This window comes from Xiphophorus hellerii, chromosome 3 (assembly GCF_003331165.1).
Source record: "Xiphophorus hellerii strain 12219 chromosome 3, Xiphophorus_hellerii-4.1, whole genome shotgun sequence".
NCBI classification, from domain to species: domain Eukaryota; kingdom Metazoa; phylum Chordata; class Actinopteri; order Cyprinodontiformes; family Poeciliidae; genus Xiphophorus; species Xiphophorus hellerii.
This window is the reverse complement of record NC_045674.1, coordinates 19737902-19761939: the sequence shown is the minus strand read 5'-3', so window position 1 is coordinate 19761939 and position 24038 is coordinate 19737902. Positions and strand designations below refer to the sequence as shown.

General features: G+C 40.4%; 1 protein-coding gene across 1 annotated transcript; it reads right to left on the bottom strand.

The window, feature by feature from the left end:
• Nucleotides 1-668: 668 nt before the first annotated feature.
• znf1035 (zinc finger protein 1035) lies at nucleotides 669-22897 on the bottom strand. The gene is made up of 4 exons (XM_032555310.1): nucleotides 22351-22897; nucleotides 12344-12398; nucleotides 10318-10375; nucleotides 669-10233 (listed from the first exon to the last, which is right to left on the bottom strand). Exon 4 carries the CDS (start codon nucleotides 10190-10192, stop codon nucleotides 1418-1420), a length of 8775 nt encoding a protein of 2924 aa, XP_032411201.1. The 5' UTR covers nucleotides 10193-10233; nucleotides 10318-10375; nucleotides 12344-12398; nucleotides 22351-22897; the 3' UTR covers nucleotides 669-1417.
• Nucleotides 22898-24038: the final 1141 nt, after the last annotated feature.

Below are 24038 nucleotides of genomic sequence, written 5' to 3'. Positions count from 1 at the left end.
ATATTCTTTGAGCCTTCTGGAGCTGATCATTGGCTGAGCCTTTGCCATTTTGGTTATTATCCAATCCATTCAAATAGTCGTTTTTCTTCTTCTGCACCTTTCTAGTTTTGGCTGCCATTTTAAAGTGATATTTTCTACATTTCGTTATGAGTTTCCCCTCTTTTATTAATTTCTTAAAGAGCGCTCTTCTGTATGGTGTCTTGAATTACCCATTTTACTCTTGTTTTTCAAGAACAAATGCAGTCAGGATATGCACGTCAGTTACCTTGATCCTTAAATAAGGTCCACCTGTTTAACACCTATTTTTCACATAATCAATGACCTCACTAATTGAACATGCCCCTTTTAGCAAATGATTCAGTTTCACAGAACTGAATCACCAGTTAAGGTTTTCTATACCTAGTGATGTGGGACTCATTATTTTTTAACTATACATATAATAAACGGGGAACTAAAGTAAACCTTTTTATGATTTACTAAACTTTGCTAGTTGTTTGAAAGTTGTATTTGTTTATATAGAATTATATTTCAGCAGATTTATATCCCTCAAATTCCCATTTTTCTGTAGAATGACTACTTCATACGAGCCTTTACATATTTAATGATATTTTCCTGATGAGGCACATATATCATATTGGTTACCTTTAAAAAAAATCTTTAAGTAGATATCAAAATATACTTTTTATTTGACCCACATCTATGTAACAACTAATAAAAACAAACTACCCACATCAGTTGTATTTTTACTTTTTCTGAACTTCCAAATGCCTCTAAGCCCCATCAGAATCCTTCAGTTACATCAAATTATTATGCTTCTTAGTAAAAAGGAGGACAGAGACACAAACCAGACCTACAAATGGATTTTAGAATTGGATTTACTGCATTAACTAATTTTCTTAAGAAAAAAAAAGTATCAGGTGGTGAAAATAATATTCCATTAAAGCATCTTTTCAGTGTCTGTACAAGACTTTTTCACATTATCAAAAAAGAAACAACTGGTAAAAGGCATAAAAGAAATAAACTGAACATTACAAAATTATATTGTACAGGAATAGTAATAGCATAGAAAGGGGGATCAAAGGAATAAAATTACCAGGCTAAATCCAAATTTACATACTGTGAATCAAATATGCTAAGCCTTAAAAACTCAGGTTGTTAACCAACACATATTGGTCGATATTTATTCTCTTAAACAATAATTCAACAATTTTAACACACATTTACAAACACTGTCTCTGAAAGTAAGATGTTTAACTAAAAAGATGTTCTGACATACTGACAAAAGTCAAGTGCTTTGTGAATACGCAACAAGTAAGGTCCAAAGAGTTGGAAGAACACACAAGTAAGGCATGAAGGGGACCATAAAATACCTTGAGTTAATTAGAGAAGATAAGATGTGTGTGATGACCTGGAACCATTACTCAGAGGGTGCAGCGTGAGAATGCTGATGTTCTTCCAGCAGGTGAGGAAAAGCAAAAGCTTTGTCACATTCTGTGCATTCGTATACGACCTCACCAACATGGCTTTCCTGATGCTGTCTAAGGAGCGCCCGCTTGCTGAATGACTTGTAGCACATGTCACAACGGTACTCTCCAGCTTGTTTTTCAGCGTGCAGTCTCATGTGTTTAGATAAATCCTGGGCTGTGTAGAATCTGGCTCGACACTGGACACACTTGAAAATCTTGTCCAGCTCAGCTGTCGTGGTGGCACGCTCTTTAGGACCATGTTGTCTAAGCTGGTGCTTTCTGAGATATCGTTTCTTGGCGAAGGTCTTTCCACAGGTCTCACATTTGAACTCCTTCCAATTGTTGAGGTGTTGATTGTTTTGATGCTCCAGGAGGCTGCTTTTAGAAGAGAACTGCATTGTGCACTCATGGCACTTGTACAGGTCCTCTCCAGTAACATCCACTTCCTCTTCGTCCCATGGAGCCTGATGAGCTGAACTTGCATCAGCTGGATCAGAGGTTGTGTTCTCCACTTCTTTCTGGTCTTGCAAGGCACATAGATGGTTGCAAAGAGCCTCTTTTCCCAGAAAGATTCCACTGCACAGTGAACATTCATATTCAGTGGGTGTTGTAGGCTGAAGCAGTTCTTGTCCTTCAAGCTCACCTTCAGTGGCGTCGCATTCAGCCTTTTCCATTTCAGGTGCACAATCAGGGTGCATTGGAAAATGATGGATCAGTTCTGTGGCACTGGCAAAACATTGGTGGCAAACTGGACATATGAGCCCATCTGATGAGTCTTGTTCCTGAACATCTTCGGTTGCTGTGCCAACATGGGTTTCAAGATGACAGAGAAAGTGTTGAGATGAGGAAAAACTACTGTTGCACTGATTGCACGGATATTCTCGATCAGACCATGACTGCTGATGGGTGTTCCTGTGCTTCTTCAGGTGAGATGCATGAAGAAAATGTTTATTGCACTCTGTACAAATGTAGGGTCGCTCTGCAGCTTCCAAGCAGCCATGCTCCGAGAGTTCTTCTGGATCTCTGAAGCGCTCATTACAGATGCCACAGCGGTACCTGAAATCTGTGCTATGTCCAAATACACTTTTAGACTGTTTATGCTCTCCCTTTGAAAATGAAGGTGAGGCAACGTCACCTAACACTGAGTGGGTCTTCCGATGCTCGGCTCTGCTGCTCTTGCACTGGAAAATCTTATTGCAGATATCGCATGGAAAGCTCTCTTCGCGGTGGGTGGACATATGCTCCGCTAGTTGTGTGGGTCCAGCAAAACCGAGGTCACATTTGGAACAACGGAATGGACGACTCCTCCCATGAGAGTGTTTATGGGTCCGTAACGCAAAGAGCGTAACAAATCCTCTACCGCATGTCTGACACTGAAACTCAGACTTATGCATACGCTGATGCTGCTGAAGCTGGGATGCCTGGAAGAAACATTTACCACATTCTGCACATTCATGTGGCTTTTTGCCCAGATGACACAACTGGTGATCCTCAAGACTTTCAGATGTTGGGAATGTCTTCCCGCACACATGGCATGGGAAATAAGGGGCAGAGTCAGAGTCGCTGTCACTGTCAAGGTTTTGATCTTCATCACTGTCATTGGTACTTACATGACTGCTAGATTGCTGGTCAGCACCTCCCCTTTGCAGATTTGCACTCCTAATGTCCCCAATTTCTTTTGGATGCCATTTTTTATAGTGTCTATACAGCGACCTTTTGGATGCGTACACTTTACTGCAGCACTGGCAATGAAATATCTCATCAGCATGCTCTCCACTGTAATGTTCACATAAGGCTAGCCTTGTCAAAAACCGTTGCTCACACAATTTGCAGGAAAAGGGTTTATTACTCTGATGACTTGCGTTGTGATTTTCAAGCTCAGACATGGTGCTAAAGATCTTGGTGCAAAGGGAACAGAAGTACCTTTGGTGGGCCATATGCAGTTTCATGTGTCTTCTCAGGTTTCCTTGATTAGAGAACCTTCGTCCACACTTGGAACATTTATTCGATCTTCTCTCTTGTTCCTCCCTTCCATGGTCTTCAAGGTGACTTATGAGCAATAGGCCATCAGTGAAGCTTTTTTCGCATTCTGAACATTGGTATTGTACAGTTTTCCTTTCTGCACTGGAGTTTGTACTGCTGTCCTGATTTCCATAAGAGCTTTGTGTTGATTCATCCTCTGGCTCTTCCTTGCAGAGGACATTAGTTGGTGAAACCTTTGCTCTTGTTGTTGTTGCTACTGTTCTGAAATTATCTTTGGACTTGGAGACAAACTCATCATCAATCTCTGCTTTAACAGGAATGTCCAGGCATTGGGTAACATTTCTACATTTTCTGTTGTGATTGCGTTGTTGAGTCTTGTTCCAGAAGCCCTTGTTGCAGTATTTACAGCTGTATGGTGTTTTTGTTGCATGTGCACGCTGATGACCAATTAGTCCTGCTCTATTACTGAAACACATGTTACACTTCTGGCAGACAAACTGATCTGAGGTGCCAGACATTAGAGCTACTCCTGGTTTGGACAATACACCAGCATGAATACTGGATGCTTTTCCATAACTTTCATCCACAGGCTCTTCTTTAATTTTTGGGATATTGGACAGAAGTTGTTGCAGTGAAGCAGCTGACATGGGCTGAGCATCCGTTTCCAGCTTGTGTGTACTTAAGAAATGCTCTTGGAGTTGCGAAAACAGCAAGAATCGTGAACTGCAGTATGCACATGAAAAGCCTTTTGGGGGGCCCTGAGGGGATGCCTGCTTGCTTTTAGAAATGTCTGGTGAACTTGAGATTAGAATGCAAGTTTGTTTGTGGTGTTCAAGTTGTTTTTCAGAGAAAAATCCACCACACCTGTCACAGAGAGCACCGCCCGGCCGAGTTGCGTCCTTGCACTTGGGATAATGACGTAAAAGATAATCACTTCTAATAAATTTCTCTCCACAATGCTCGCACGAATATGGTCTCTCCCCCGTGTGTAACCGTGTGTGCACATTTAATTGCCAGCTGTTTTTGAAAGCACGGGGGCAATAGCTGCATACAAACTTCAAGTCTTTGTTAAATAAAGGATGAATTTTCACCAAAATTTCTTTCCTTATGCCATCAAGTTGTTTGGCAATATTGTCAGTTGGTTGATTACTTTCCTGCCGTGAAGTATGTGATTCATTTCTTGATTTTTTGCATCTTTTCACCCTTTGGTGCTGTTTCAGAGTTTTTTCGTGAGAAAAGGCTGAACCGCAACGTGAACACTTGAATTTCTTTACAGTGTGGAACATAGTGTTGTGTCTGGACAGTTTCCTCTCAGTTGGGAAGCTTTTCAAGCAAACCTTACATTCAAAACTCTCCTGCTCACCAAGAGGCCTCAGGTAGCATTTACTTTGCCAACCTTTTCCAATATCTTCCAGGCTGATTTTGGGGATTCTCACCTCTAGCCGTGTCTTTTTACCTTTGCACAGAGCCTGGTGCACTTTAAGATGATCATATCGTGAAAAGCAGCTGTCACAGGCTTTGCAACGATACGGCTTCACCTCATTATGTGTCAGAATGTGATGCCTCAGGCTTCGTGCTTTCGCAAAGGTCTTGGTGCAGAATTTGCATTTCAACTCACAATCACTCTCTGATGGAAATTTTTCTGATGCCATAGCTGCCTCAGCATTCATTTTGAGTTTTGGCTGAGATGTTTCTGACCCACTGTCACAAAAGGCTTCGTGATTTACACACAGCGTTTGATTCTTGAATCTTTGGTTACAGTACATACATTTGAAGGGTTGTACACCGGTATGTGTAACACTGTGTCGAAGTAAAAGTGATCTGTACCTGAATCGTTTTGGGCAGTAGGCGCACTTAAGCTTGAACAGGTTCTTTGCATTGGAGTTTGAAGGTGTTTGTTGGCTTTTCTGACTCACTTGGATTGAGTTTGATTCAAAACTTCCATTAGTTGATTGATCTGCAGAGGAGCTCTCTTGGGTTATGAGGCAAAGCAACTTGTGACGAGAGATCATGTTTACACCATAGTACTGACTGCATTTTGTACACTGATGGAGTGACCTATTCTTGTGGGCAATTAGATGCAGTTGTAAACGGATATTTTTCCAAAACCTCCGGGGACAAATTGTACAACAATATCGTTTTTTCATCAGATTACTAGAGTCTGCTTCCTTAGGGGGACTGTTTCTTGGAGGTGCGCAGGTCTCTGAGTGAATTTTGAGGTATATCGATTTATAAAACTGTCTTCCACAGATGACACAGGAAAAAGGCTTGTCCCCGGTGTGCCTAATCATGTGACGTATCAGAGAATGACGACTTGTAAACTTATTCTTGCAGTATGGACACTGGTTTAAAGAAGATTTGGAAATGTGTGTGAGGGAGTGTGTTCTTAGTATTTGTGCATCATCAAATGTTTGTTTGCACAACGAACATCGGAACAGCTTGTGGGTTTTCTTCTCTTTGACAAATTCCGAGGATTGTTGTGATTTCATAAGAGTTTCCCCTTCAGATTTCTGTATGGATTTGTCTTTATTTTTGTGTGTCTGGAGATGCCTAAACAGATATACCGGATACTGAAACTTCGCTGGGCACTCTGGGCACGGAAGCATTCCCTTTTTCTCTTTAGGGTGGGAGCTTCGGTGCTGGATCAAATCTCCAATTGTAGGTAGAATCTTTCTGCAAACTGTACATTGTATCCTCTTCTGGTGGACAACTCTGTGACTTATCAGATGAGTAAGTTTCTTAAATCCCTTTCTACACTCCAGACAGCGGTATGGTCTTTCGCCACGATGATTGCGTTCATGTTTCTTTAGTGTTGACAGAACATGAAAATATAGTCCACAAAAGCGACAGGTCAAAGTAGGTTTTGGGCAGTCTTTTGCGATGTCTGGCTGACTGGTGCTCTCTTCGGTTGAGTCATCTGGAGAGGATGGTTTGGGCATGACAGATTTCCTATACTTGACTATTTTGCCAGTGTGCTTAAGTAACTCGTGTTTTTTCATGTGTCTATACTTTCCAGAGGGATAGGAAAAAATTGCTGGACAGTGATTGCATTTATACTGAATGGGGGACATTGCTGAACCTTGGGGTACCTGCTGTTTTGCTTCTCCCCCCTTCTCTTGTGTTAAACGTACAGATTCTTTTGAGCTTGGTCTCTGCTCATTTTCCATCCCAGACTTTTGACGTAATCGCACCCTCTCCCTGGCGAGGCGATTAATGGTTTCTCGCAGGCAGGTTAGTTTAATATGTCTATATCTGTTGGACGTTGCTGTGAAAGCAGCCTTGCACAAGGGACAGACATATTTGTCACCAACTTTCTTCTTGCCTCCATATATTGCATTTCGGATGCAGAAGCGTAAATGTCGAGCTCTGTTGTAGGAATACTTGAAAAGTCGCGGACATAGAGGACATTTATATAATGAACTAGTCTCATCTGTGTAGGACAAGGAAGCCATATTTTTCCTTTTGTGCACGTTGTAGATGTGCCTTTTGATCTTTCTCTTAGTAGAAAAACCTTTGCCACAAAAATGACATATATTCGTTTTGGAGATGTCAAGAAGCCTGACATAACATTGGGTCATACTTTTATATGAAGCGTTTTCAGCCTGGTTTTTCGGGGTTGGTTTTGGGGTTTTTACAACAGGGTCTGTATTCTTAGCTGACAGAGATTGCTTGCACCTCCCAGGAACCTTTCTGTGATGATTCAAAGCACTAGACTGTGAAAAATACACACCACACCCAACGCACCTATAAGGTGTTCGACCAGTGTGATCACGCATATGCCTGACGTAGTTAACTTTTTGGGAAAATAAGAGTCCGCACCTTCTGCACTTGTGCCGACCACAGTTTTTCTTCTTCTGTGAAATGACCTCACCACACAAATGGTCTTTGTCTTGTTCATTTTTCAACATATAAACATTACATGTCTTGCAAAATTGATAACTTGGCATTGGATGACAACAGTAGTGGTGCTCAATTAGATTATCCACACTGTTGGCTGTGTGTAGGCATTCCGCACAGTTGTAGGTGTCATTTATATCTGTTGACTCCATGTTCATCAATACAACAACGGGGTGCATGAAGGGTCTCATACGTATGGAAGAAGTCAGTTGATGTGCTGGCAGTTTCAACTGGTCCATTGGATCCTCATCAGGTCTCTTCCCGGGTGTTTCTTGAAGTTGATATGAGGAATTGTATGTTTCAACATCGCCACATGAAGACTCATCTCCAGAGAGAGGCTCCCCATACAATAAACTTGGTTCTGACAAGAAGAGATCCAACTTTTCAAATGAGTCCTTTGCATCTTCAGGAAAATTTAAATCATGTTCAGCTTGTTCTTGGGTTGTAAAACTGTCATTTATTGAATTGTGGGGATCTGGGAAGAAGGCTGAATTTGAATTCTCCTCTTGACTTTTTGATTTCTCTTCTGACAGTGAATTGACATCAAGTCCTGCATCGGGTTGTAAGCAAGACTTTAAATCACTGAAATCACGTGCGTTACTTTCAGTTTTCAAAGGTCTGGTTATACATTCTGGATCTGTATGGGAGGTAGTTTTTGTGCTCTCAACTGGACTTGTCCATTCCTCTGAATGACTGGGAGGCAGATCTGTGTTCAAGACATTAGAGTGCAAGAGCTCTGAACGATTAATGATGTCATCATTATCATTAGATGCAGTGTCATAAATGAGACTGGGACTAGATTCTGGATTTGAAGGCGAATTTGGAGCTTCCTTGTCTAGTAGGTTTCTCATTGCCTCATCAGAATACAAGTCTGTGTCTGAACTATTTTCTTTTAAAGGGAATTCTGAATTTCTGACTATATCAATAGTATCAGCAGAGATAGTGTCACTTGTGACAGTGGGACTAGAACCTTGACTTGGAGAATTTGGTGCAATCTTTAATGATGGCCTTTCATTTTCAGGAACTGCATACAACTTTGTGTCCAAATCACCTTGCTTTAGTGGGGATTCTGTATGACCTTCCACACAGTAAGAGTTTTTGTCACCAAGGTTATCAGAAATGTAGTCAGTTACATTAGGGGTACAACCATCTTGGGAGAAAAATGGGGTTGTTTTTTCTGATGGGCTCTTCTTTTCCATTTCTACAGTAGGATCAACGTCAGTACATGGAGATGAAAGTTGAATGGCGGAAGCTGCATGAATAAAAATCTGTTCAGAATTACTCTGACTAGAATTCTTTAAAATGCTGTCATTGATAGCAGTGGGGCCACAACAATCTGGAACTTGGGAATTCATGGTTGACTTTGCTGTTTTTGTAGCACCTTTGTGTGTTTGGAGATGTTCATCTGTACCTGAACTATGTGATGACATTACATCACTGGCTACATCTTTCTTTTTAAGGTCAATCATCTCTTCATTAGACTGGCCCCTCGTATCACCTGACCTGCAACAATCTACATGTGGAGAAATAGCTGACTTTTCCTCCACTGCTGAATTTGAAAATTGTTCATCTTTCTGTTTCGCTTGACAAATATTTGTACCTGCATTGGAGTCACTTGAATGACCATCACTCATCCCACCAAGACTTTCACAGGATAGTGATTCAGGTAACTGCAAAATGAACTCCAAGTCAGGGTGGTTGCTACTTGAGATGCTTTCACTTTGCTCATCATCATTGACATCTAAAGAACTTGCTTCATTCAGAGTCAGCGAGTAAGATGCATCCTTCTGGATTCCTCCTTCATATTGGTCAGTTTCTATTAGTTCATCTTCGCCATTAGTGGAAACCGGACTTAATGTTTTTTCATTAAAAAGTTCCTCATTCAATGAGTCTGATTTTTCCCAAAGGCTTTCTAAGGCCTGACTTTCTTGCAGCATGTTGTCATTTACAACTGTGTCTTGACCACCAGTTGAGACAGTTAAGCTTAGAGGCTCATCCTCCTTGTCCACTAGATGCTGACGATTTCCATCTCCAGAACATTTCTCGGTCATTTGGAGGTCTGAATATGCAGCTTTTGCAAGATCTCGGTCCACGTCAATCTTTTGGTTTTGATGATGATAAACATTTCCATCGCATTCATTCCCTTTTGTTCTTGCTTCAGAAGAGGTAGCAGAAGAGTGATTGTGTTCCCGGTAACCTTTGACTGAAAATGAACTTGTCTCTGACATATTAGGACACAGTCTTGCATTCTGTGAATTTCGATTTCCAGTTGGAGGGTAAAGGTATTTTGTTGAGCTTTCATTTGAAACAATTTCCGTTTTTGGCCGAGGAAAAACATTTATTTGAGTGAATTTGCATGAAGGCCTTGTTTCCCTTGCATCAGTGTCAGAGTAGTTGTTTGTAGCAGAGGAGTTCCCACGATACGACATGTTCCACATGTCTCGGTCTTGCTTAGGATGATGAAAATCTGGTGCAAATGATGAATGATAGGATCCCGATGTTGAAAACTGGTTTGAAGAATAATTGGGAAAATCTCTGTTCCTACGTCTTTGTGGGTAATCCCTTCCCATTTGCTGTCTATCAGCTTGCCATTGTCTTTCATAGTACCTATTATAGGCACAGTCTGATCTTGGAGTTTCAAAACTGTTATTTCTGCAATAGTTTGCATTGAAGTTTGTGTGTGGTACAGGGACTTCTCGTGAGCCCCCTGTACCGGAGAAGTTGTGATGTCCAGTGAAGTTCCCTACATGCTGGGACAGAGGTCTACCAGAGTCCGCCGTCCTCCTTCGAGGATCTGATGAACGAGGTGGAATGTTTGGGAAGTATGAATTCCAGCCATGAGCCATTCTCTAGCGGGACCAGGAGAAATCGGTTTTTGCATCCAATCCTGAAAGAGAGACAAGAGAAAAACAAATATTTTAATAAAATCTATGACAACCAATTTCCTACAGCAGAAAGAATATTTGTTCACCTCTATTTTGACAAAGAAGCACCATCCCAGGTTACCGGAGCCTCATCTGGTAGGAAGCCTGCATTAAAACATGTGGGAATATTTGTCAATACTCCATGTCTCTTCAAAGTCATAGAGTATGGCTGTTAAGATAAGTATTTAACACATCACCAATTTTCTAAGTAACCGTGTACTTGACATGAAAATTTCACTGGTTTTTAGTGAACACTCTTTCCAGTGCCCAAATGCTTAGAAATCAAACCGGAGATGTCAATAAATTAAACACAATAAAGTGGAAAAACTACTAAAATTTACCAGTAGTTAAAAAGCAAACCTGCTTCTTGGTGCAAAATAACATCAGTGTGCTCAGTTAAACCTAGGCTTTTTAAAAAGGCGTCTCATTACAACACACAGTCAGTATCTCATGACTTGCATAACCAATGAGCTTTCTCAACAACATTGCGGTCTTATTTTCAAACATACTGAGGTTGTTGGTCACAGAGGAATTTCTAAACTTCCGAGGGTTCCAGTTAGCACTGTCGGGGTCCAAGATTTCCTGAAAGAGGACTGAAAAGAATTTTCAGATCTCCAAGAACCAAAGACCCATTGTGGAAAGCTTGAGAAAGATCTGGAATTAACTAGTCAACTTGTTTCATAGAAAACTAACTCATACTACATGGTTTGTTTACCTGGTCACTTGAATATTTTTAAAGTTTGCAGAACAACATTTAAACAAGAGTGTGATATTTCAACAATGTACTTTGTCCAGATGAGACCAAAATTTACATTGAACTGATATTTTGGCAGTTTGTGTTTAAGACAAATTAAGTATCTGGGCTTTTTAAGGCAATTATAACACCCAGACAGAGGGTGAAATGTAACATCAATTTAGGCTTCAACCTCAACTAACAATAATAATTATTATTATTATTATATGGATTACTACAGCAATCCATGCAATAAAAATATTTCATGGATTTCAGAGCTTTATTTAAATTATAGGCAGGACGAGTGCACAAAGTTGTGCAGCCTGAGATTCCTTTGCCTTAATTTGTCCAAACAAAGCACTGTGTGGCCCTTTACAACACTCAGTAGCCCTCCTCAGCTCTTGCTGTTGCTACACATGATGGGATGAATATATCTTGATTACAACTCAAAATCACAACCATTCATACACTGCAAATGGAAACACACTGAAATTGGATAGAGCCGAACGAGACATTAACCAACATGACAGAAATTTGATAATGCAGAAGGGGCTCAAGTTACACCATCTCACCCCCAAGGACCCTGCTGCTGTGTGGTACTGCATGTATTACACAGGAGTGGATGAATCCCCCATCTAGAACCAGCTAGTTCTCCAAAAGGGCTAAGCCCTTTCCAGCCACGCTGCAATAGCAAAGCTCATGGCTAAGGACCCTCAAGACTTCCTTGGAACCAGCAGTGTTGTTTCATTTTCAAGCATTGGTGCTGCTGAAGAAACTACTCGTGGTTAAAGTCTAGTTCTGTTCTGTCTCTGTGCAATTCACCACAACCTGTTTAAATATTAAAGGCATGAAATCAGGCATCCAGCAAACCAAGATGGTGTTCATGGTGTTGATGCCCTTGCTGCCAAGAAGTTGGTCACAAACAACAAAAAGCAAAAAAGAGGGCAGTGGTTTAGAGCTACATCCCAACACTCAACTTGCATAGGCACTCACAATGTTTTGGTTGGCTGTTACCATGTGTTGGCTGGTGAATGAAGGTTTTTTTCCTCTAGTCCAGCTACAGATTAGACTAGAGTGTTTTCAAGGCTAAGGCCAGGTTGGGTCTGGGTGGAAACACAACGAACTGCTGCTCTGTGAACACTATGACTACTGAAACTGGTTCATTACTGAAACACAATTTTATTCTTAAATAGGCCAACTTCTGTCCTTAGTTCTGCTTCTTTTTGTCTGTTTACTCAAGAGGTAATGCGTTCATTTTAACTAAACTAAATTCAAGACAATTTATGCATTAAACAAAACATATCTAGAATACAAAGGAGCAAAATATTCAAAAGTGTTACCTGATGGTAAGGCGTCTCCTGGTATGTGAATCTTGAGGAAGCTGGTCCTGACCATCTGCAAGAATAATAAAAGGATTGTTATTAGCAGACTATGCATTCATAATATCAGTAAAACTACTGTTTTTTTTTGGGAAAGTCAGCAAATGCTGTTGCTTTTGGATGTCTGTGTACTATAGTGATTAGGGGCACATCGATTGCAGTTTTCTGGTCGATTGTGGATCATTAAAAAGCCTGACCTGCAAATTCCAATTTTGGCCGCCACTTTTTTTGTTTGAAATGTTATTAAATACAGCAAGAAGGTCGAAGGTTGATTATTGTTCATTGCAAACATGCAGACGTGACCTGGTGAGTGGGTCTATCAGTCAATCCTCTCTCACGGTAAAGCAAAAAAGAGGACAGTGGTTGGTTTTTAGACCTTTGCTGAGAGAAATGGGACTGGTGGATAAGCTCGGCGTCACATGCAAGTACCGCCCAATCACTGATCTTCCAAAATTATATTGGTGCACCCCTAGTGGGGTACTATAATAAAACTCCCCCTCTTGTTCTGACAGAGAGGAAGAGAACAAACAAGGAAATCAAAATTCAGATAAGCTATGATCCAGAGAACAGCTGGTTGCTTGTGAAAAAGCCGTTTCCACCATCACTAGTAGCTCATTCTTTCCAACAGCAGTCTCAGATATCCTGCAGCAATTGCCTGTGAGAGAATTTGCCACAGCACACAATGTTTAATGTTCCACAAATCCCTACTGCACCACAGTGCAAGGTTCACAGAGTCAAGCATAGGCACATGCAATTCAAATCAATAGGTTTAAAAGTACAGTGCTTCTGGTTCTACTTTCTGTCTGTAATCAATTTTATTATAGTCAGCAAAGTTCAATAACATGATATATTAGCAATATATTGTCCAGCCCTTGTGGAAGTTTCGGCTGCACAGAACAAAGCTCTTTAAGTAGCAGAAATGCCACCTGCTTGATAGGCACCAGCTTCCAGAGGATAGCAGCCATATTTGGTCTACTTCACAAATCAACATGTTTGCAAACCACAGCTGTGGCTTTAGGGGTTTATCACCAACTTACTATTAACTTCTGTTTAGGTCAGCACAAAGAAGCGCAAAACAGGACTTAAAAATATAGAAAAGGTTGGCAAATTTCTATGAGTAAATAATTACTTGAAAGACTTTACATTTCTGGGCATGCTGAAACAAAATTTCTAACCACATTCCTTTTTTGCAGTTAAAATGACAGTCTCTTTAATTAGTACTGTAGCAAGAATATCAAAAATAATGTTACAACTCCTTAAATACAGGTGGTTAGAGGAGGCAAAAAACAGAACACAAAACAAAACACACAAGGCACCCGCTGACCATTTTATATGAAATGCAGTCAAAATCCTACAAGGTCACATTAACTGAACACAACCAACATAAATAAAACTAGCTCGTGTGGTTCTGACTCTACTGCAAAGGTGTTTGAAACATTATGGTTCTGTGTGCTGTTCCAAACTAAGCATCCTGGAGAATTTAGAGGGTGTGTTGAAGAACTGGGGCAAAAATAAATAAATAAACTTTGCCCGAAATAGTCTTTTTCCTAAATAGGAAGCTGAGCCTCAATCATTTCAAACTCCAAATACTTCCTTAAGAAAAGCAGATTCCTTAACCTGTTTCCATACAGAAGAAACGCTGCTAACTATCTTGTCTAGCATACAGACAGAAACAGAGTAGCTACAAAGTTATGTACAGGTGAACAGGAGAGACCTGTTTGATTAGTCTGTTCTAAAGCTAATTCACTATCCACCCTATGGAGCTGTTCTTGTTTTCACTCTGATAACTTAGTCATGCATGAAGCATAAATAGTTCAAGTCTCAACAATGCTCTTCCCAATTTGAAGACTTTACCTGTTTACACTGGTTTGGTTTCAGCAGAAGCAAAGTTCTACGCTTTCATGAGTGTAAAAATCAAAGACTTAGGACAATGTATTCTTGAGATCCTTGAAAAATCAGATGATTGTGAAGTTGACCTGTGACTAGTTGACTCATTATTTGGACATATAGCAAAATTGACGATTCTACCTTGTAGCCAATTACTCTGGATCCATTATGCAAAGAAGGTTGAGTCTCAGAGTACATGGCAACTTTTTAGGATTTACAGTGTCCTGGATGGTAAATGGCCCACATTTGTAAAGAGATTTATCAAGTCAGAGGTCTCCAAAGCCCTTTACACCACAATGAGTCACTCCTCCATTCATGTACACGTTGACGGTGCTAAGTAACATTGTAGCCTCAACTGCCTTAAGGAAGATCAACAAACACAAGGTTGTCATTCAATCAGCACCACACTGACCAGGTTCAGACTCAAAGTCTACAGACATTCCTCTCAAAAACTGCAAACTATAGGAGAGCATTATTATGAGAAGTTGACACATCCCTAGAATCTCTGGAGGTACTGCAGAGATTCATAGCTCAGGTGAAAAAAACTGTAGAAAGGGCAACTGTTATTTTACACTATCAATCTGGAATTCATTAAAGAGTGAAAAGAGGAAAGACATTGCTGGAAAATAGGCAAAAAAATAAGTAAATAAGGGTCAGAGCAAACATGTGGAAGAAGCATCCCTCGATAGAGGAAAGCAATACCAAGCTGTTTGGCCTACATCCAAAACGCTGTGTGTGATAAAAAGACCAGAGCCCCTTCTCCAAGGGTGTGTGGCTTTCACCTGTTCAGTCAACCCTGAGCCAGATTTGTCTTCATTAGCAAATCCTGTCAATTTTCCTCGTTTATCATGACTTGATTTGATAAGCAGACTGCATTCCTTGAGTAGCTCATGATTTACGTCACTGCTGGAGTGAAGGCTGGACTTTGCAAGCTAAATAGTTTTCATTATGTTTGGTCAGCAATAAATTTCTATAAGACAAAATGAAATATCGATTATTTGACTCAGCCATGATAACATCCAGGTGGAGGACAAGTTATAACATAATTTTAGGCTGCAATCTTAACTCCTTGACACTTATCTGTTTGTCTTTAAGATAAAATGATTTAAGTCCATCATATGCACAACCTCAAAGTTCTCCAGCTGAGTGCTGCTGCAAATGACAATATCAATGGGTCAACCACAGCTACCGCGCGTTCATGGTCCACCCATGTTTTTATGTTTCTGCCCATATTATACTCTTTGCGAGAATCAAATCAGACACAAACCGGCTAGAGTGAAACTTGCCAGGGGCGAAGGGGCCAATCACTCAATACTACTCTGAATATACAATGGCCCAGTCAAAGCCTAAATCTAGTTAAGAATCTCAGGAAATACTTGAAAGTTCATTGTCATAGGAACTTCAAATCTTCCTGAGCTTGAATCTTTGAGAGAAAGACTAGGAAAATAGCTTAGACGTCATACAAAGGGCTGGTTGGTGACATTGTTAGCCTAGTTGCATTGCAGCAAATCCTGCTTTTATATTTTATTCCAGGGTTTTTTGTATGAAACTTGTATGTTCATTCCCCACTTACCTGGATTTTCTCCAGGTACTCTAGATTCCTTCAACACTCAAAAGGAAAACATGCATACTATGTAACTGGCTGCTATGAATTCCCCCCTCATGTGTGTGCTGTTGATCCTGTGTGTCCTGTGTAGGGTGTAGCCTGCCTTTTGGCCACTGAACACTGGAAAGAGCTTGCAGGTCCACCGCAACCCTGCAAGAATTGCAGGGTTGTGCAATTTTTGCAGGGTGCAACTTTTGCACAACCCTGACGGTTTTTACCTTCCATCAGGTAAAAACAGATGGAAGTGCAAAGCTGGTGGAGACATACCCCACAGACTTGTAGCTTTAATGACAGTGAAACTTTCTACAAAGTAATATCTCAGGAGAGTCTGAACACAAATGCGTGCAAACATTTCAGATATGTTAAAGATTTTAGCATTATCCCTTTCATTATCATACCGATAGAGTTGTTGATTTATTGAATTAAGTACATTAAAAAATATGATATGTGATTAAATGTGGAAGGGTTAGAGGTGTGAATACTTTTGGAAGACCTTCCCCTCAAACAAAAAGCCACAACGTTGCTTGAGAAAGTAATTCACACATTATGCCTACCACTGTCTGCTGAAGGAGGCACTTTAGACACACTCAATGCCCCTGACAGGATAAAAAAGGAAAAAAAGAAGAAAAAGAATCATCTATAGAATGTTGTGTGACTAGTGGGGATATCACAAGAACAGGTCCAAATCAGGTGGAAACAGGTGAGCAGTGATGGTTAGAATGCTTGCAAGAGAAGGCAAGAGTGAGCACAAAATTACCATGCTTTAGACTTTGTAAGCCTCGATTATTCCCAGTGGAGCTGTAGTGCTGGCGTCGGCCACCATTTTGTTGTATCCTTTTTCTGGGTAAAGTGCAATGGACTCAACGTATGAATTTCTTGTCTATGTCATTCCAGTTACTGACCAACAGTTCTGGCAGCGTACTGCAAGTGCTTAAAAAGTTTGGCAAGGGACTGTGTTTCTCCTCCCCTCCCCCATCTGGTGAAAGCACATGGCTGTGGAATGTGACTCCTCCATCACATGACAGAAAAATTGTACAAAGAATTATCCTTAGGAACTGATTTGACGGACCATTTGGATGTCAGTGCTACCAACAGACTGGGTAGAACTGATGTTGGAGAACATTTGCATTTGTCAAACTATGCCTGTCTCAAAGCATAGCACACTAATTGATGCCAAAAACCCTGAGTCAGGAAGAATGCAATCCCGCTTCTCAGTAGTCTTTTTAGTGATTAAACTGAGTGGTAGGTTTCAACACCATCACCAGCAGTAGTACTTTGACCAATCAAAAAGAGAAAACATATAAACAAGAAGGCTGTAGTAGCTGCAACCACTGTATGGCCCTGTAGGTGTAGGAAAAGACAGCAGTCAAGACTTCTTTACATCATATAAATTAGAGGCAGGGGACAAAACCTACTTTCCGATGCATCGATTAATGAGACGCCGTTTTCCCATTAAGTTAATCACCTAATTTAGACAGAAACAAATCATGGAACACTGGAGCTCACAAGTGCCACATCTGCCACATGTTGCCTTGAACACCAACCAGAAACACCAGAGAAAGCTGAACAAGAAAAAACGCCCAATACACTGCACACTAAAGGAAAAGAAAAAACTGCAAATACATCATTTGCAGGCTGTGTGTAAACTTGGCTGAAACGTTTGAGGAAAAATGACAAACAAAAAACTCTTACACTCAGGTTTACAGTGCCTCCCACTATAAACCAAAGGACAGTCAAACAGCTCAGAAAATCAAAGCTAATGCTCTTACATAGATCTTATCTTAAAGAATTTGAAAACGTCAACAGTCATTGAGAATCAGGAATTTAGTAATATAGGAATCCCCACACTATATGACCAATGTCACAAGATCACTAAGCTGGCAGTACAACTCTAACCTGTGATACAAGGACAACCACTGCAGTAAAATCCTAGGCAACTACAACTATGCATTTTCAGATGTGTGCCTGCCAATGTGTGGTGCTAAGAAGGATTGAGACACTGATAAGGTGAAAGATTTTGGACTCGTTTAACCGTTAGTTCAATCAGTTGTCTATGAGTTTAGTGAAGATTCCCAAACATATATTTCGGAGGTTTGGGCACAGAATTTTTTTAAGCATGTGGTTTCATTTCGATTGTTAGATTTTTTCCCCCCATTGAGCTAAAGCATCTTTGGTTCTTCATTATTACAAATGCATAGAAGTTGGTAGTTAAATTACCAAGTGCCTAAAGATTACCACCCTTTAATACTACATGATCATGTGATCGAGTGATCAAAGTCAGACAGTATTTCAACAAAAATATTCTGGGGAAGATGAACCACAGAGATGGGTATGTTAGTCTTACTTATTTACAGCTCAAGTTTTGTTTGGCAATTTTCTAAAGTGTCTTGCCATATGAGGAGTGGAGAAGTTGTTGTACTGGGTGAATCTGCTACATGTTTTAGGTACTGAAATACTTTTGTTCACACCTCTGGGTAATTATTCTTGCCAAAAATACTGTACTGTGCAGCACTGCCAGGTTTCCATAGGGTATCATAGTGGCTTGTATGGAAACTTTGTTTAGAGTTACAGAAATATACATTTCAGTATCATTTGTGTCATTGTACCTACAAAATAAAATATCAGACATCTGTTGCCTTGTTACAATCTCACATAAGGGCATTGTGGATATTTATTGTTCAAAAACAGGGCACTACATATCCCATAGCCCAACATGCTTAAAAACATTTTCTGAACTGCTCTCCATGCCCACAATTAACTCTGAGGGGAGAATCTGACTGCTCAACACATACTGCGCCCTTGACATGTTGTTGCTATGCCACAGTTCCCGTGTGATTTGTCATTCAGAGCTTCGGCAGTCTAGATTGATCCTGAATGCCCAGATACAGACATGTGACAACAAATTTTCTGCTTCTGGAACTGTAAAGGTGCAACCTTTTCGATTAGAAAAAAAACCTTCAATATTGTACAAGACTGGAGTAATCCTCAAAGGCTGAGTACAATGGTACTCCAAGTAATAGCAGAATAAAGTTAGTTATGTCCATTCTCCCTGCAAAGAATGGACATGGCCATACTGTGTCTCAAGTACTGTGTACTTAAGACACAAAGTCTTGCAGTACACAGTACTTCCAAGATTTATAATCATTAGGGACACTTAAACCGCTTCGCCTGCTATATGTGGTCAGAGATTCCTGGTAGCACCAGTGCATGGCAGCCTTGCCTCTGTAATCCTGCCCCAGGGCAGTTTTGGCTACTATCCAGTAGCTTACCACCATTGGTGTGAATGGGTGAAGATGAAGCACTCTGGACTTGATAAAGCATTATATGACCATAGACCATTTACCATAAACCTAAAAGACCATGAACCTGAAACCGTAAACCTAACCAGTAATATTGTAAATCTTTCCACTCCTAAACTTTAGTGTACATGCTCTGTACTTCAGTCTTGCATAAAGACCAAATATCTGATGCTACAAGCCTCACTACCATTTTTCAGCAGATAGATAAAGCAATCATTATTTTACATTTATATTTGTGGCTGATAAAGACTATATTTGTCATGGCAAAGGAACATAGAAGATAAGCAAGATGGTGCCTCACTAAGGCACACATTGTTGCTATGGTTGTGTAGACAGCACAAGCTTCAAACACGTGACATTAAAGCTTCCTGTAAAATGAACAGCTGCAGTCACACCTCGGAGGACAGTGAGCAGGACTCCAGGCTTGGTGAACTGGATACATTAATGGCAAGCCTTCAGTCTTATTCAGCTTAGGTAAACAATGAGTTCTGACCAGTAACAAGTCTCAGAAAAAACAGTTAATTTCCTTCTGATGCTGTGTGCAAGTCAGAGCAGATCCAAAATCAGAAAGTCTTGGGAGTCATGCCAAACCTCTCTACCAACGGTTTACCAAAGACAAAGAATTCAAAATAAAAATGCTTTTTGAGCTAGTCAGATGACAAAAAAAAAAAAAAGAAAACTGCTTTGCGTATGGATACATATCTACTTTCTTTTCATATTCAGACAAACTTCAGTCCATTTTGGAGGGAGTTTTATATGGAAGACCAACAAAAAGTAGTAAATAGCTGCTTAGGAAAAGGATGCATATTCTAGTTTTATTTTTCTTTACAAATAAAAGTCTGAATAGAAAGGTACACAGTCACATATGGACATTTTTTGCCATTATACAGACCTACACATTAATGACATGTGTTTAATACAAAGGATTTGATATGGTGTTGGGACCAACCTTTGCAGCTAAAACAGTTTCAACTGTTCTGAAAAGGTCTTCAACGTGGTTTAGAGGTGAGTGATTGAAGGAATATGTGACCATTCTTTTAGGAGGCAATTTTGTGAAGTGAGACACCAATGCTGAATGAAAGCTTTAGCTTGCTGTCCCTGGTCTAACTCATTCCAAAGGTTTGTCTTCAGCTTGAGGTCAAAATTCTGACCAATCAAGTCTCTCTACATATTACTTGCTCATGTCTTAATGGACTTTGCCTTGTGCACTAATGTGCAGTAACATTGGAACGGGTCATCTATAAACCACAGGTGTCACAAAAGGGGTGTCGAGTTCAGAATAACGTTATGACTTAGCTTTCTTCTGAATGTGGTCTTATAGATGTTTTGGTAGGCTTGCAGTTGAACTATAGTCTGATAAAGGATGTAAATGGTGCGGAGAGACAGTCAAAGCTTGGCATAGAGCTTTCCAATCTAATTATGCTTTAAACTTCTCCACAAATTGATCCCTTAACTGTCTCATTTGCTCCCTGGTCTACAAATGTTTGTTCTAAAGTGCTGTTTAACTATGTAGTCAGTCACCAATCCAAGTTCCCTAAACCAGCTATATTCTGAATGTTTTTGAAGTTTCCATGTTGCCACCTACCAAATTCAAATGAATATTATCTGACTTTTGCAGAACACAAAATGACTCAAGTGTGCTGAAGCAGAGTCAAATATAAAATGTGCAAGACAGGGGGCCAAGCTTTGGGAAAACTGCCTTTTAAACTATAGGCGTAAACAGTACAGCTGTATGTGAATGTACAAATACGGGTCCACACAGCTGGACCCCACTTAGAAATCTGGTCACAAGTGAAAGTAACTTGTTGCACTGAATCTCATTGAAGATAACTAGAGTAAAATGGTCCATTTATGTTCAACATTTTACATGGTTATAATGGGTTAAACAACCTAAAGAGGTGATTATTTTTCCAAGGAACTCTTCCAAATAAAATAAACCTCAGCCAAAATTTACATATTGCTATCATCCATGGGAAAACGTATAAATCTATACTGCACAAAAAAAATAATATTTTTTTCTTAGGAGAAACAAAACAACCTGTAAGAATGACACTATGATCAGACTAGGAGTCAAAAATAAATATCAATAAAAATAAAAACACATCATGTGAAGCCATTACTATTGTCATGGAGAAGGGGTTTCTAAAACTCAGTTCGAACAACAATACTACATTATAGCTGCATGCCAAAGTATTAAGTCATCAGAAAGAATATGAAAAAGTATCAAAAAATATGGTGTTGATATGTTTTAACCACCATATATATTTGACAGTGTTTAACTTAAGTTATTTCTTTATTATTAGCTTTACAGATGCTACAATATTAGGCATTTACATACACCTGCTGAGTATTTATGCATCTAACAATATGCTCCAGATAAAAATAGAAACAGGACATGGATACATTAAGAATAATACCTCAAGAAAATGTAAAAGTTTAATGTCAGTTTGTGTTTGTAGTGAGCAAGCACTGCGTTTATCCTTGTGGAAGTGGATTGGAGTTTAAAATACTTAATTTTCTGTTTTAAGACCTTGTTCTGCAGAACTTTGAAAATTACTTCATTTGTGGGACAAATGAAGTAATAGGCAAATAATAAATGCCTATTTATTATTTGAGGGACAAATAATAAATAGGCATGACTTTTTGCCCCGTTTCATTTATCTCCAACGTGTCCTTATTCTGTGGCACATACATTCTATCACATAACTAATAGATTTAAACAAAAATGCAGCATTTGAGATGGAGATTATTTACCACGTAAATGTGTGTATCAGATCTGTGTCTTTGAGCTGACAATCATCCACACCTTTGTGAATTTGAATTTAAAGTAAGGCTTAATTTGTGAGGGGAAAAAAAATAGCACGTAATTTCAGGGATTGTGACCGTCTTGAAGAGCTGTGGTAGCTCCTAGCTTGAATGTTATGATCAACTACTGTAGCTTTAGTCAGTCTGGACAGAGGGCAGGTGGTCAAAATGCCACCAGTGTACTTCGGCCAGATTAATAAAACGGGCAGAACCACAGCAGCAGGGAGTTTTGTGACTCCGGCCACGTGTTTGACCATTTTTCAATGATGTTTGCAGCTGCTCAGATCGAAGCTAGCTCACTGACTAGCATGCTGCTAACTAGCTAGCTGTAACACAGAGCAGCTAATGGCTTGTTTTAAAGGAGCGCTTACCAGATCGCGGATCCGCGGTGATCTTTATCCGTGCTGCCAGGTGTCCTTTGAGGTTTATCAGCTACAGCGCTTTGTGGTGAAACGATCACGTAACACACGTTGCACTCCTTTCTCTTTATTTGTCAGAAATAAAAGAGAAACCACTTCACATACGCCTTTCTTCCGTCTTCCTCATTAAAACAGCCGGGAAACAATTTTCAACCTCTGTGGTCTCAGAACCGATGCTGGACCTCTCGATCGGAAACCCTTGAGTGTTTTTCACCTCGACGAGAGGCAACTTAACATGTAATTAGCCGGTCTGCGGAGCTAGCTCTAAACCCGCCTCCATTATCTCGATTTGCGTATTTACGAACAATGAGCACGGACTTTTGCGTACGTTACACAACCGTCTTCCAACAGCCAATAACAAGGTGCGGGGATTCCAAGAAAGCCCGCCCCCTAACGGTCTCCCGGCTCTGGGCTGGCTGCTGGGGCTGTAGCACGACTCCCTGTGGACTGGTGCACTGTGGTTCCCTCCCTGCAGAGGCACAAAGCCGCCGAAGGTTGCAGTGACAGTGGCACCTCGGATGACTGTAGCCCTCCCCTGTGCTCGTTCACAACCCTTCTGCCTGTATTGCGCAAGCAACTGCTGCCACGGGAGCCCCCAAGAGCCTCTGGTCGAGTTGTGTAGGGGTTGGGATTGAAGGGGTTAAGTTGCTTACACCATTTTGTGTGCAAGACTTTAAAATGGCGCCTCCCCTTCTGGTGCCGTCTATCTGAAAACCCCTCTGGTGGGGTAGGTATGTGCAAGAACTGGATCACAATAGAAAAAGAGTACCTTGAAGGAAAAAATGTTCTAAGCCCAGTCCTGACTCAGATGAACAGGAATTTATTCAGAACCACACAGTTCACATTTTTCCATTGTTTTCACCCCACAAGAACCAGATGCAGGTATCACAGACTAGATCATCGGACGCCTTTAAATGTCTCCTGTTGGCTTGTGCTTTCGCCTCTCTCCCTCTTTTTCTGAGCTGGGTTAATAACAGTTGTACTTGTACCAAGCAATCCATATGTTACAACCTGGAAATACAAGACTGGATCAAAATGAGTTTATATCAGAAATTCATTTGTACAAATCATCCACAGTCCACCCCTGATGCTCTGGTAGCGCAGCTCCCCTCTGTAAGCATGCATGATGGTTCCCTCCTTGCAGAGGCACATATGCGCTGCGGCTTGCAGTGGCACAGATTCCATTTGTCAGTGAAGTCCTCATCAGAGCCTCAGCACTCCCCTGTGCACTCCCCATAACCATCCTGTCTATGATGGCTCCCTAACTGTAGTCACAGACCAAAAAGCTGATTTGTGATAAAAATTTGGCATTTAAAGGGTTAACTGGTCACAGCCATTTTGTGTGCTGGACTTGCCATGAAATGGTGGCTCCTTACCTAGTGCCGGTCTACTTGAAAACCCCTCCAGTGGAGTAGGGTTGTGCAAGGAACGGATCACAGAAAAATTACACACTGGAAGAAAAAAAAATCCTAAAGCTTCCTTCTGACTCCGATGAACAGAACCACATAGCTGTAAATGTTCACCCATATTTGCACATAATGTAAGCCCACAAGGATAATTGAGGTATCAACTCGAGATCAGCTGATAAATTTTAAAAATCCACTTTTAAATTGAACTTTTATCTATTTTGTCCTCTTTTC

Excerpts from the sequence above, each read along its gene's own strand:
- znf1035 (XM_032555310.1), bottom strand. The coding sequence starts at position 10,192 with ATGGCTCATGGCTGGAATTCATACTTCCCAAACATTCCACCTCGTTCA.